Source organism: Falco biarmicus, chromosome 1 (genome assembly GCF_023638135.1).
Source record: "Falco biarmicus isolate bFalBia1 chromosome 1, bFalBia1.pri, whole genome shotgun sequence".
Taxonomy (NCBI): Eukaryota; Metazoa; Chordata; class Aves; order Falconiformes; family Falconidae; genus Falco; species Falco biarmicus.
This window is the reverse complement of record NC_079288.1, coordinates 15,855,856-15,870,915: the sequence shown is the minus strand read 5'-3', so window position 1 is coordinate 15,870,915 and position 15,060 is coordinate 15,855,856. Positions and strand designations below refer to the sequence as shown.

Genomic DNA, 15,060 nt, shown 5'->3' with positions numbered 1-15,060 from the left:
CACTGTCTCAAAGTTTCAAAGCAGCAGTTCTGTGCCATATCAAATTTAGTCCTTCCATCAACTACATGTTATTAGGGCTACTTGTGGAATAAATAAATTCATACCTACCATAAGAACCACATCCTTCCACCAGAACATTCTTACTAGGTAAATCCACAAACAGCCTATTAGACTGAATCTCAGCAAGATGTTATGCCATGTTCACAAAAATGTGCCCATTGCCCCATTGCTCCTAGTCTTAAAGTCCAGAAGACATCATAGCTGCCTTCCCTGCTACAGGCTTTCATAACAGGATCTGCCACACTTTACTCCCTGTGAACTGATTATTTCCTTCTCCATTGTGTGCACTCTTCCCCTCAGTCTCATGGTTTTACTTCCTATCTAGTCTCCCTGAGCAGATTTCATGCTCAACTTGGAGCTCTGACAAAAATCAGAATCATTTCAGACTTCATTGTCTTTGCCGTGCCCTTGCATCTCCTCATCTTCCACATGGATTCTCTCCTGACAGCAGTCTAATTTCTAATCATCCCACAATTCCAAGTACATTTTAATATAAGCAATTCCTTCCATTTCATCAGTCAAGTAAAGCAAATTTGCTACTTCCTCCAGCCTCATTATTCTTCACCTTTAACCACCCTTCCTTCTGCAGCCTACTAATTCTTGCTTCTCACCCTCAAATCTGATAAAATTCAGACCCTTAAAAATCAAATAATATGAGAAGTGAAAAGGAATTCTCAGCCATATTTAGTTGATAGATAGGAGAGCCTGACTCAAAACTTTGATAATACCCAGGTGACTAGGGGTCTGCCATTTTTCAGCATCATCACTTGACTACTAAACTGTTCCTCAGAAAGTACTTCAGCTCATCTTTCAAAGCACCCTTAACAACATTTGGAACTATTCTTAACTATTGTTCTTCTACATAATCACTTCCAGCACCACCTTCATCTGCAGGCTGTATTTAAACTCGCTCTGTCTCATACTCTTAGATGATGGTAGTTTCCATCCACACTCTGTGCCTTCCCTCCACCTTTTTTTTTTTTTAAATCAGGCATCAGATTCTGTTGGATTTGTACAAAATGAACAATGAAATTGACTGAACTATGAATAAATTAACAGCTCCTATTTCATACTGTATAGTCTTTAAAGAGTCACTTTTAGCAATTTACCATGTATTACAAAGCCCCTCCGCTTATTAAAAATGTCCATTCAGACCATTTAATTTCATCCAATAATGTTTTTTAAATATATTGGATAAGAAAACATTTGAAAGCAACATATCCAACATATCCAATGACTGAGGAGAGGAACACATAAGTTTATTAATAAAGTTATGGTTCTTCTAGGAAAGAAATAACTGCTTGAGAAAGTGCCCAATTAAATTATCTACAGATAGGACCTTTCTCCTTTTCGTCTCCTCTCACACACACACCCCCGCCACCGTAAAGCGAGATTACACAAAGGGCTACATGTATTTCTATCACACTTGACTACAGTGGAGCCCACAGCTCATGTAACCCTCAAGTACAACATCAGAGCACTATCAAGGTGCGCCAGAGCCCTTGCATCTATTTTGATTGGAACAAACCCAAACAGTCAATAGTCAGGTTTAATAAAATCCAAATGGGAACTAAAGCTTGCTTAAAGTTTTCATCTAGTCCAGCTTTTGAAATTTTGATCCCTAAAGCACAGATAATTTTAGACATAACACGACTGGCAAATTGTCTGGGAAACAAGTATTAACTAGCTAAGAGTTTTAACCTAACAAGATTTTATCCCCTCAAAGTTAAAAGATGAAAACCCACCATGACATTTGACCATCTTCAGTGATGTTTCCTTAAATAATTTAAAAAATTAAATAAATCTTTAGAGATTTTTTTTTCTTTTTCACCCAAGAAAAAGGACAGTATTTTAAAACAGAAGACCTGATTAAACAAACATGTTAAAAGTGATTACAGCAATAAATGCAAGTGGAAAAAGTTCAGAGCAAAATTGTAGTTGTTATACTTTTAGCGAGGAGCAGGAGGCACTTACATATTATTCAAGCAGGCGTTCAGAGCAAAATTACGCAGGATTTGCCTTAGAATTAGTGTACAGAGTGTTAGCATTCAAGCAGCATCTTATTAGATTTAAATTCTGTCAAATGTTTCATTTGCTCACCACACTCTTCAACTGCTATGTTTTGTTCTGAAGCCTTGTGCACCTCAGCAGCAGTGATACCACTTTCATGTCCACCTATAACATCCCAGTCATTGATGGTTAGACTGGGATGAACTTGGCTTGCAGCCGAGGCTTTGTGCCCAACTTCAGATGTTTTAAGTTTGGTTTGCTCTTGTTCAGATTCATTTGAGCCATTATCTAAGAGTTTCTCCTCCAAGGAAGAGCCTGAATAAACAGCAGGAGGAATTATTTATGTTTTGTTATTAACCATCCAGTTCACAATTCCGCACTTGCAAAGGAAAAGTATTATTGGTACCACTGATGAGTTATCAAGATGAATATCCATCCCAGCTCAAACCAATAGCACCACCTTGCTCAAACACTTTGATAGCTTGGTTCTGCCCTTTACTTACCACACATACACAGCAAATTCAACAAACAAAAAGCAACAAGTAGGAGGAGGAATACATGAAACTATTTTCTGTCTTAGGATTACCGTTGCATAATCATCTAGGCATCAGTAGCAGAAGTGTCCAATATCTACTTACATCTGCAAAATTCTTCATGTTAATCTCAACACCACCCATTTAGCCTCCAAGACAGGAAGCATGTAAGTGCTCCATATTAGCATAATAGTTATTTTTTCATACCACTATCCCAACTGTATCTTTTTTTACTTATGAAGATGCTAGCACACAAGACTTAATTCACTGGATATCAGCCCTATGCATATTTAGCAATCTTTGGATCCACACGTGACTTGTTTTTATGCTACAGTTCTAAGAGATGGAAGAAGGGGACTTAAATCATCTTTTCCCATGGATCAGCAGGTTTCTACTTAATTGCCTATATAGCATTCTGCCAACTAGACTAACAAAAAGCCCAACAAAATAAGTAAAAACTGTGTAGCTCTATGACAGATGGTGACATGTAAAAAGAGATACTTTAGAGTTACCTGTTTTATGGATATTGGGTGAAGATGCAGAGGTAGGAAAATAAGGAACCTGCCCAGTTGTACCATGCAGGATGGGTAACACTGGAGTCTGGGCTGGAGGGAGAGGCTGGACCACAGCCTTTTCTGAAAGCAGTTGCCCAGCCTCAGCAGCAGAATGGTAAGGCTGAAAAGTCTGAGAGGTGGGTTGAGGCACCAGTTTAGGGATTTCAACAGGCCCTTGTATAAAGTCACTAAATTCTTCATCATTGAGAAAAGCAGAGTGGGAAACAGATACAGCAGAATGGGATGATGTGGGATGATCTGTAAAATGGAATGAACATACAATGCAAAGTGATGAGGAAAAAGGTTCGTGGATGGAAAGGGAGCAAAAGGGGCAAATATTAGGTATACATATCCAGTGGGTGAGGGGAATCAGCACAGGATGCATTATTTGACAGAGATGTGAAGAGTTATTTTTGTCAAGCTAACAAACACATAAGGTAAAACTGAGCAGCCACTTCCAACCATGCATCTTCTCTCCCAGATTTGTATGATGTAAACACTTTGAAACTTGGTTCTTAACACCAGCTATGAAAGTATTCTGTTTGTTTTAAACAGATTGGGTCAAAACAAATCAAGCGGTAATATTTCAAACTGAACATAAAGGAGGTCTGCACAGGGGACATTCTCCCTCAAAGGAACGTTTTAGCCTCAGAAACTCAATAATATATCAAAGATACAAAAGAAACGTCTACTCATTTAGACACTGCTTGAACCCTTACATAGTTACCCATTTTAACAAAACTGACACAAGACAGGCTAATCTGCAGACAATGGGAAATTGTCAGAAACCACCTGTAACTTCAAAATTATCAAGGAGCACATCCACAGTGGATATAATGATTTTGTACAGGAAAAAGCTTGTCTAGAAAAGCTTTGTTTCAGGCTAGACACAGAACTATACTACAACCCACAGGAAATCTTTAGTAGTAATTGTTACAAATCTAGTAATTACTGAGAAGACATCACAGAAGGCTTCGGTTTGACCATGCCCAGGTAATGGTACACAAGTAGATTGTTTCAGTACCCTGAAGTCATTACATAATGTTTTGCTCGTTCTTAGCACTTGTATAGCACTCCTCAGCTTCAAAAGCACTCTGCAAAACATTAATTAATGCTTTGACTAGAAAAGAATAAACATATTATCAATTTCCACAGTATTCCACGTTACGCACATTAAGCTTTCTTCTAAAGATTTCAAGTCTTCTAATAAAAGCTAATATTTAATATTTCACCTTCATAATGTGATCAAGCAAACAGTTGCTAAAATGACACTTTATTTTACAAAACAGTTAATATGCACGCTTTGTGCAACCAAATAAAAATACTTCTTGGAATTAGTTCCCCCTGCTGAGGATTTCAAACATTAAGAGTTTTATTTTCAGTTGGAAGATGAGAAAAATAACAAACCTGGCTTTTTTGGATGTGATGCTGGTGTTGGGTGCATTTTAGCATCTCTAGAAAAACCATCTAAATTTCCTTTAATGGCTTCCAAAGCGTCATCCCTGCTTTTTTCACCTGTCTGAAACATCACAGAACACATTTTGAAGAATTCACAGAACAGCTCAGTTTTCTTTCAATATCTACAATCCTTCAATACAAAAGTTAGCAATGCCTGCTGTCAGACTGAACCCCTTTTCTCCAGCAGTGCCCTCCTGAGGTATATCAACAATAACTCCCATATTTAGAAAGCATTTATTTTGCAGACTGCACTATAACAGTGTTTCCTCAGTCTTTAGACAAAGCTTTATGCACAAGAACAACATATAAACCTTATTCAGGTATTTGTATTCTTGCAGATAAGAGCCTTGGAGATCACTGCAAGTGTCCAAAGTTTTGGACACAGTTAACATATGAGCAACCACACATTCTCCATTCTAGAAGCTCAATCTGTTTCCAAATGTTACATCCCAGGCTGGTTTATTTTTAAAAGCTGATTTAGTTTTCAACACCAGACTTTGTTTACATTACACCAAGAGTGTGTAAAGGACTGATTATTCCAGATGCTTTTCAAGATGTAATGTACCATCTCATGTAAGCTCCTCACTTACTTTCTTGTTGAAAGAGACCATCCCATTAAAAGCCATTAAAAAAAATATATATGAGGAAGGAAACAGCCCACTTATTATTTAGGACATACCTTAGGTTTCACACTGCTTAGGAGTCTCAGCTTTTGTTTCTGCTCTTCAAACTGGCGCCGTTTTCTTTCTTCTTCTAAGAATTTTTGCTGGTGCTCAAACCTCTTCCTGAAGCAAAATGATTAAAAAATAAATAAATCTGAAAATAGTTTTTCATTACAATTTTCATGGCAAGCTTCTGCTTGATTTTTCCATTTCTTCTGTCTCAAATTCAGATGGCTTTGTGCACACATTTCTACTTCACAGAGCTGTATGACAGCCACTACTAACTTCATAGATGGCCTTCAAATGCAATGGAATGATCTCAACAATATTCTGTACTCCTAAATGGACTACCTTTCTAGAGAAATTATCAACAGTTTTGCTGCATGGACCACTCCTCCAAAGTACATCTCCCCCTTAAAAAAGAAGAATTTCCCAAGAGTCAGTAAAGTGTCACTTACTGTTGCTCCTCTGCAAACTGCTTCTGCATGTCAGGGGTGTACTGTGGGGCTGCTGGACGCATTCCCAAGAAAGAAGCCTGCCCCATATAAGGCATTCCGGTCGCTGGCATCGGCCCTAAGGGCATGCCACCCTAAAACAATAAATAAATTAAAAAATACAAGTCCAAGGTTATTTTTTTATCCATAGAAGAAGCCAAAACACTGGCAATTACATGGTGCCAAATTGCAAACTAGGCAGATCTGATAAAATGAGGAATGTCAAGATCAGTGGGACGAGCAGTGTCTGAGCACAGACTTGCTGCTACAGAACAAAGCACTGGGTGTTCAGTAGATGGCACTCTTCCCTCTCAATAATCAGTTACAATTCTTAAAAGTATTTTAGAAGACAGGATGGTCTTCCAGTCAAACGCAAAAAATCAGGACCAGATTGATACAACCTACCTCAAAAGCAGGATGGTTACAGGCATCCTACAGTGCTACACATGGCTCAGTATCATGCTTTTGGGTTTTTCTTCGTTTCTTTGTCTCCTGTTCTAAGCAGTTGTATAATACTCTTAAATTCCTTGCTGGAGGTGCACGCTCCTAACCAACAATGGATGCTGGCAAAATGTGGTCTAGTCATTTTGCAAACATAGCTTATCCAGGGGTCCAAGGGAGGCAGGTAGTATATGACAACAGCCAAGAGGCAACTTATCTAAATAAACTGCATCTGTATCAGAAACATTTTCTAAGAAATATATTCCGGTAGTTATAGCAGGAAAACTTGCCTGAAAATATAAAGGGCCAGAAAATAATCTACTTTTCTCAACATTCATTTTGCATTTGGTATCAGAACACGTAGGGAGAGAACAAAAATTGTTATTATTTTTAGACCAGCACTCATAAAAACATCTTCCTCTATAAATTTTACAAAATTAATCCAATAAATTCCAGGTGGGGGTGGGAAGGGAATGTAAGGAGATGGCAAGACACAATAAATTCAATTTGTCACATAGCAATTTGGCTACAAAGCCATGCCAAAACATTAAATTTCAGCAAAGTGCAAACTTGTACATAAGCACATATGGTGCTAAATAGAAAACAAAAGATTAAAAGAGAAAAAACAGTATTAGCTACTCATATTTCATTCTTATTCCTCAATTAGCAACAGCAGGGTTAAACTTACTTTAGGCATTAGGCAAGAATGAGAATGAGAACGAAACACAGGAAGTAGGACAAATGGGAAAACCAGTCATGTAAGAAAATACAGTGCATTTAAGAGATTCCTTGCTCCCTAAGAACGTATTTAAAAAGGAAGTTTATGAATTGCCAGCTACACTCAGGTAACCAATTCTATTAACTCCAGCATTTGAGTTACAAAGAGATAAAATAATTCAGTGAATTGGTCATGATCAATCAGACTGTGTACACAGTCACTTTTTATAAGCTTATAAAGGTCTAATTTAAAATACTACACAATATGCCACCTTAATGGTAAGTACATAAAACTAAAGCAAAAGAAGAAAATGCATGAAGCAAAATTTAAAAAACACAGGAAAGGTATGTTGTGGGAGCTTTGAATTATAGTTACTTAACAACTTAATACTATTACTAACCACACTTTGGAGTAGGTGGCATCTGGTAGCTTTTCAACATCTTGCTGATCCTCTTGTTTCCTTCCCTGTTCAGAGACCATGCCTCTCTTATCGCACTTTGGTGTCGTAACACGTATAATGAAATGAAAGTTCAGGTTCTGACATCTTTGAGTGGGCTATAACATCCAAGTTACTTTAAATATTTCTGATGCTGTCCTTGCACTACACCCTCATTTCTCTCTACTCTACAACAGTGAGTAACATATGCCAAACTCCCCCGCTCGCTCTATCCAGATCCCAGTGAAACGTGTAGAATTCTTTAAATTATCAGAAGTACCTTCAAAAGAATACTACAAGATATGATGCCACACTATGGACTAATACCCACAGTTCAGCTTTCAGCCAGGTTCCACCCTCTTACCCCCACTGCAGTTGTGAGAGGACTATGGTTCTTGTCTGAAAGGTGGCAGCTAATGCCAAGGTATCTCATTTCTGTCCACATTTCATTGCCACACACCTGCATGGTCATGGGTCCAGGAGGCATCTGAGAACCGTAATTCATTCCCATCATGCCTGGCATATTGGACTGCATGACAGGAACCATTGGAAATCCTTGCTGTTGCATAGGAATCATCCCTACAATGAAACATTAAACAATGTAAGTTCCCAGTTAGTGCTGAAGCTTTCCGCACCACCCCCAACCCCCTTTTTCTTTACTAAACCAGCAAAGAAAAGGAAAAAAACTCTCCGTCTTGCTGGGCTGTTTAAAAAATAAAAAATATGCTACATTACAGGCAGCCACAGAATTTCCTTAGTTTAGATATCAGTCAGCCTAAGGGAAGAAATGTTATCATGCTTTCCCGATAACTAAGCTGATTAATTCTCCTACTTGTCCTAAGGATTCTCTGTGGGTTTCTTCCCGTACCATTTTTGAAAGGGTCATTTCCAATTAACAAGATTTAATTAACCAGGTTGACTGGTGCTGATAATCATCTGTTTCTCTTGAAAGGGAAAACTTCCAGACTGGCAGCTTTTGAAGGTAAGTCTTGGGAAATAAACTCATCATTTCACAACACAACTTCACATTCTGATCTGGCTGGATAACCCGTTTGTAGGCTAATTAGCCCACTACATATATTAGAATGGTTAAAATACAAGTCAGTAAAAGCTAAACATCAACAAAATTGGAGAAATCAAGTTGGAATGTATTAATTCACTGAATAAAGTCAAATGGATCATATTTCAGTATTTTCGTATCTCATATTTTGCTGTCTTTGGAGGCATACACTAACACATGTTCATTACCAGCACACCACAAGATAATTGTAACTGTGCATAACTGAACATCACATGCAAAAACACCCCAGGAGGGATAAGACACAGTCAGGAGTAATCCATAAATCAGTCCCTGAGATTTTTTTGTAAGAAAAGTCTCCACTTTCCCTACAAGTTCTCTGTATTTTCCATTAATTAAACAAAGAGCACTGCAGCAGGAATGAGAACAAAGGTAATTTAAGGCTGAGGCTCTCCTATTGTATTAATACTTTCCACTCAGGTTGTGACTCTTGTCCCAGGGTCTTGCTGTGCTTTGTAAATATTTACCAGGTCTTGCAACACCCACACAATATAGGTATACACAGCTGGTAGATGAAGCATAAAAAGGTTAAATACCACACTCAAAATAACACAAAAATCTTAAAGGCAAATTCAGGTTAAAAATGGAGGTGTATTTTTCCTAGACCTAATCTAGCATTCTGGTAACACTGCTCCTTTAACATGCATAGAAAGTTTTATAGAGTTGCAGGAGTCAGCTTACCAGTACCGAATTCAAAGGGAAAAACAGCCATTGAGTTAAAGTAATGATCACACTTCTGAGCATCAGTGCAGAACTATTTTGTTTAATATATCTAAATAAAGTAAAGAACTGTGGGCTCAAAATGCAAGGTTGATACATACCTTGAGGGGGGCCTAAACCACCTGCAACAGGAAACATGAAGCTGTGGGAGGAAAACCAGGGTCCATGAAAGTCTACCATTTTAGTGCAAATAAAAATAATTGAAAAAGCTACCTGGACTTTCACGTCAGCACCCCCCCGCCAAAGCCTCCTACCTTTTGCTCAGCATTTTTGTGTGCTGCTGCAGGTCTCACAGAACCCAGCCCCACCAAAGGGAAAAGGCTACTCCTCCCAAGGATCCCCCAAAGCACCAGAGTGCCAACAACAGCATGGGCTGCAAGGCAAGGAAGAAATAGATTCTTATCCTCCACAGCAGCACTAAAATGGCTTTGACTCATCGACATCACCCACAAGAGTTTCAGCACCTACGCAGGTTGGTAACAGGTCAGTTTGTTAGTGTAGGCTAGGCTGTCAAGCACTGCGGAATGAATAAGGATCTCCTGCTGGAAGTATCTGATTCCACAAGACCATTAACTGCACCAGACAATAGTTCTCAGCTGCTTAGTAACAGTTTTCCACAGAGAAATAAACTATCCATGAAACCCCATCACTCCTGCGTTTTTGCACCCTTTGAAACCTACGTATCAGAACACAATGGAGTTTCTATTTTCTTAATTACATCTAATTACAAGAAAAATAGTGCCTTGGAAAAATATTCATTCAAGTATCAAGGGCCAAGTGCACCTGGAGGAAGAACTTAAAATTTCAGCTGAAATCCTAATGGAAATTGCTAGCCCTCACTTTCAAACAGAAGCATGTGCTGTGCTGCTGAACAGCAGAAAAGGACCTAACTAAAAAGTCTCATTTGCAAGCAACTCTCAGAAACCCATGTCAGCAGTAATTTACCAAACAAGAACAAACAAAACAGTGTCCCAGGCAGCTATTACATCAAAATACCATGAAAGAGAAACACACTTCTAGATATTCAATATTCCTCAGCCGAGGGTGGATGTAAAAGAAACTGCCTAACAGTAAAGGAGAAAATGCTACCATAAATGACTACAAACAGTTTTTCAAAACCTGCAGGAAGTTCTGAAAGCCAACCTGGTTTATAAATATAAGAGATGTATAATACGAGTACTAAGATAAAATAAGGAATTTAAATTATGCATCTATCCAGGAGCAAATTACACCTACCCACTATACAGACAGCAGGTTACACGGTCACCAAGACAACCCATATTACTCTTCATTTCATCCTCTAACTCAAAATCTTCTGAAGTTTCTTCTTTTACCCTGACCATTATGTGCTAACTTCTCCTTCCACAGCTAACACACACCTACACTTTCCAGCGGGTCCAGGTCTCATCATCCTCAATCACAACAAATTTTGGTTTCTCTCTCTGAAGCACTGTGCAGATGCATGCTACCTCACCTCAGAACAAGTGCTGGGCTGCTCTGGATCGGGTTCAGTTCACACAGCTCATGCTGTGGCCAAGGTCCTTCAATTGACTGGTGTTCAGTTTGGTCATTTTTAATCCACTTCTCAGCATACAAATATTAACATCGTGAAGACAAACAGCTGATCAAAAATCTGAGTGACCCATTGACTGAACTCCGATGCCGGTCAGCAAAGATGTTTTCTCTACTCAGGGGCTGAAGCCCAGTGAATTAACTGGGTTTTGCCTGCATTTGGTTTCACCTGTGGAAACAGTTGTCAGTACAGACTGCCTCCCTGGCAATACATCCCCTTAAAACACGTGCAAGTTCAGATGTGTAGAGCTTCTGTCGTAAGCCAGATCTGCAAGTGCAGCAATGTTAGGCATCACAAAAATACACCATTCTTAGTTTAGTTAGAATGACGAAATACTAGAAGTTATCTTTGAAAAGCTCACAAGTATGGAAAAGTGTTTCTAGCTTCCAGTTTTGTCTTCTTGTTGGGGAATCCAGTCAACAAGAATTCTTCCAAATCAGCAAATGTAACACAGACTGAACAAGCATAGCAAGGTACCACTTCTTGTGGGAAGCAAATAAAGGCAAGACTATTAAATATTTATCCCTTTCTACAGAGCTCCTGATTTATTTATAAGTTTCTGTTGAAAAAAACCTCCACAATCAACAAAAAAACCTGCAGCTAATTACAGGGCACTGGAAGAAGAGCTAGTTAAAAGTAGCAAAGCAAGCTCCTGCAGCACAGTACTCCGTACGCGCAGCTCGGATTCATCACAGACCTCACTCAAAGATTTGGCTGTGCAATTGCCAACAGCAGCCACACATGCACATACATAAACCCCAGCAACAGGAACTTTATTTCTAAACTACCTTTTGGAGATGCAAAAGAAACGCAGCTAATTAAAGCTGCTGATTTTCATCGCTGAGAAAGCAACCAAAAGCACAGTCAGTTGTGAGATTAACTGAAGCACTACAGAAAGCCATTGAACTTGGTAACTGTATCATGATAGAAGCAACATCAGAAGTAACTTTCTTTTAAAGAAAACATTTCAATTCCAGTTATCTCAAAATAACACTAACAGAATTATGAAGAATATACAGACAAAATAAGAAGTCTTTTTCTTTCTTTTTTTTTTTTTTTAAAGATGGGCACTACTTGGAGGCTAAAAGAACATTTATAGCTAGCTGACTGTGCTCTACAATGACCAAATGCACTTTCTAGACAATGGAAACTTTAATGATGCTTAAAATATATAGATTAGCTGACTATTATCAAACATGCTATTTTAATATAGTTTCGTCTTCCTTGTTATTTCCATAATGCTTTAAATGCACCTGCAGACATTTCTGTTGTTAGTAGCAGAAGCACTTTACCACCTAGCTTCATGCAACAAGCCCTAATATTTTGGGTAGAGCAGTAAGAAAGTGTAGTATATGTGATATGCTGCACAAATAAAATAAATATAAGGAAAACAAAGCAGAACCCTTAAAGTAGTAACATAAATCTGTAAATTCCTCTAAGTATTTTAAATATGGAGCTTAAAAAAACCCCAACAAGCAACCAACAGCTTCAGTCAAAATGCAAGATCATGGGGAGAAACAACTCCTTTGCTGTACTCATACTTCACTATAAAGGCTCCAAACTACACATTTTCCCACCTAGAAATGGATTTTAACACCTTAACTCCCAGTCAGTGCAACTCTGTCACACAACATAGACCATGATAGAATTTTTAAATGGCTGAAATCCACAAAAATTGAAGTGAAAAATAAAGCAGAGAACCCACACAGATACAGAGAATGGAACTTTTTCCTCTACCTCTGGACTTCATTCTCAAAGAAATCAAAATACTAACCATAGGAAACAATGACTTTTTAATCCTTTTATTTTTTCAAAACCTACAGTCCACTAACAACATTTTTGCTGCTTTCCTTTTAAATTGTTGAGCAGGCAGCGTTGCTCAAAGATGTTGGACAGTTTATCCAGCCCCTTGCCAGAATTGTTTCAGATTTACAGACACAGGAAAACACAAAGATTGCCTCCCATCCTTTCCACAGCATGCACAGGCAGACATACACGCTTCAGCTTTTCTCTTTTTTCTCTTCCCAAGTATTCCAGACCCCTTGGCTGCCTCTAATCCAGTGCAGAGATTGACCTGGCTCAGAGGGCTGCTGGGGACACCCTGGACCCGCACCTTGCAGGTGACAATCACCCCGGTGCAGACCTGCCATCCTCACGTTCCCAATAACACTGCCAAGATATCAGGCTTCAGATAGCCAGGACAACTCAATGAACTTATACATCAAATGCAAAATCTACCCAGCCTCCCTCGAAGTAGGGCAACAGATAAACAGCATGCCAGAGCCTACATTAAAAAATAAATAAATTACTAAGTCTTCAAAGGTAGGAAAATACAGCTTCCCAGCCTTCCCAAAAACACGACAACATGTTCACGTGTTTCTCTATCACCGTTTCTTTCTCCTGACACCATTCCTTAGTTCTCCCTCTCTGATGAAGTGCCCTTTGTGGGACGGAGGGGAAAACTCCCCCCAGCAGCAGCAGGCGGGGGCAGAGGCTCCGGCCACAAACCTGCCGGGTGGTGCTAAGCAACGTTTATCGCTGCCGGCACCAGCGGCACCCAAGCAGGACTGGCAAAATCCTGGAATTCTGCCCCAATACCTGAGATTGCGGCTGCTGAGCAGTGGGTTACAACTGCCCGACACCGCGGCCACAGGCCTGGACAAGCATCAGGGTGAGGTGGGCTCCCAAAATGTGAATAAATCTCAGCAAACGGTGGAGCCACCAGAGCTGCGTTGCCCACACCCTGCCTGGGACCCCCACACCCCACCCAGGACCCCATATATTGCTCCTGGGACCCACATACTCCACCCAGGACCCCACACACTCATCCTAGGACCCCCACACTCCACCCGGGACCCCACATATTTCTCCTGGGACCACCACACCCCACCAGGACAACAGACACCACTCCCAGGATCCCCGCACTCCACCTTCGATCCCCACAGATCAACCAGGACCCCACGTACCCCTCCTGCCCCGCCCCCCCCCCCAGCCCTCCTGGGCCCTGACCCCTCTGTCCCCACATCCCACTTACACCCTGAGCCCCCACCCCACGAGTCTCCCCCTTACCTCTGTCTCCTCATCGCCCACCAGCTACCCCCATCTCTGCCCCCCTCCGTATCCCCCTCAGTCCCCTCACACCCCCAACCTCTACCGTACCCGCCCTCCTCTCCGCAGCCCCCCCCACCTCCGCCGCCTCGCCCCTCACCCTGCGGCCCCACCGCCCCCCGGCCCCGCTCCCACCGCCACCACCGACCTGGCAGCCCCCGCTCCGCCGCCGCCCGCCGCCCCGCCGGGGCCCCCCGCGCCGGGTCCCGGCCGCATCGCCATCTTCCCGCTCCGGCCCCGGCTGTCAGCTGAGCGGCGGCGGCTTCCGGGGCCGGGCCCAGCCACGGCCCGCCCACGGCCCGGCCCCGCGGCCCCGCTGAGCCGGCCCGGCCCCACGGCCCCTCAGTCCCGCAGTCCCACGGCGCCGGCCCTGCCCCACGGCCCCTCAGTCCCTCTGCCTCACGGCCCGGCCCGGCCACGCGGCCCTTCAATCCCGCCACCCCACGGCCCCTCAGCGAGGGGGCCAAGGCGGGAAAATGCAGGCGGGCAGCGGGGGCCTGAGAGGTGGAGAGGGGCCCTGCCTTCTCCTCAAGGAAGGCTTTTAAAATCGAGGCTGGATACCGTTAAAAGCTTCAGGCACTGAAACAAACCTCTCCCGTGAAAAAGTGCCGAAAAAAGCGCCAAGGGGACAGGGAAATACAGCAAGACCTGCAAATATTACTTTTTTACCTGGTAATTTTGCCAAAAACCTCTCAGAAGTATTATAAAATAAGCGCTGCTGCTGAGGCGCAGTGTGATGAAGGAGGCCGGTACAGAGCCATGCAGAAGCAGCACCTCTCTCTCGACGAGGCCAGGCACAGCTTGGACAAAGCGTGGAAGTTCTGGAGTTGTCCCTTACCCACAGAAAAGGGGCACTCGGGTGGGACAGCATCACAGCCCTTCACGGGGGAGTAAATCCCGAGAAAAGCCACTGCTTCAACAGCTGATTGGCGTCAGAAACATAAAAATCAAACCCAGCCCAAGAGAAAAAGCTAAGTTAAATGTAAACTCTCATTTTAAAAGTATATTCCTCAGAACTGTGGCTCTGCCTCTCAGAATTAGAATTGCACCCTGCAATGAGACAGGGATGCTCACGATCCACAGCCGTTTTTCCCACCACAACTACTAGAATAAGCACATCTACTCTCTGTGTTAGCAGTACCTTTAAAGGTAAATATTGGCAATGCCTCCCTCAAACTGTTACACGTATTCCACCTTGTATCTACCATCAATCTC

The 15,060-nt window shown here is 41.6% G+C and overlaps 1 protein-coding gene across 5 annotated transcripts in view; it reads right to left on the bottom strand.

Annotated features, from left to right (window-relative positions):
• Positions 1–14,108, bottom strand: part of SYNRG (synergin gamma) — a 43,472-nt gene extending 29,364 nt beyond the window's left edge. For 2 of the 5 annotated variants that reach the window (XM_056342599.1, XM_056342609.1), the window contains exons 1-8: positions 13,994–14,108; positions 9,266–9,306; positions 7,827–7,945; positions 5,736–5,866; positions 5,295–5,400; positions 4,565–4,676; positions 3,116–3,415; positions 2,161–2,385 (exon numbers count right to left, since the gene is read on the bottom strand). In XM_056342599.1, coding sequence (XP_056198574.1) covers positions 2,161–2,385; positions 3,116–3,415; positions 4,565–4,676; positions 5,295–5,400; positions 5,736–5,866; positions 7,827–7,945; positions 9,266–9,306; positions 13,994–14,067 — 1,108 coding nt within the window. In that variant the 5' untranslated portion in view covers positions 14,068–14,108. The remainder of the gene's footprint in view (positions 1–2,160; positions 2,386–3,115; positions 3,416–4,564; positions 4,677–5,294; positions 5,401–5,735; positions 5,867–7,826; positions 7,946–9,265; positions 9,307–13,993) is intronic. The other 3 variants (XM_056342625.1, XM_056342634.1, XM_056342616.1) reach the window with 2 other exon arrangements.
• Positions 14,109–15,060: the final 952 nt, after the last annotated feature.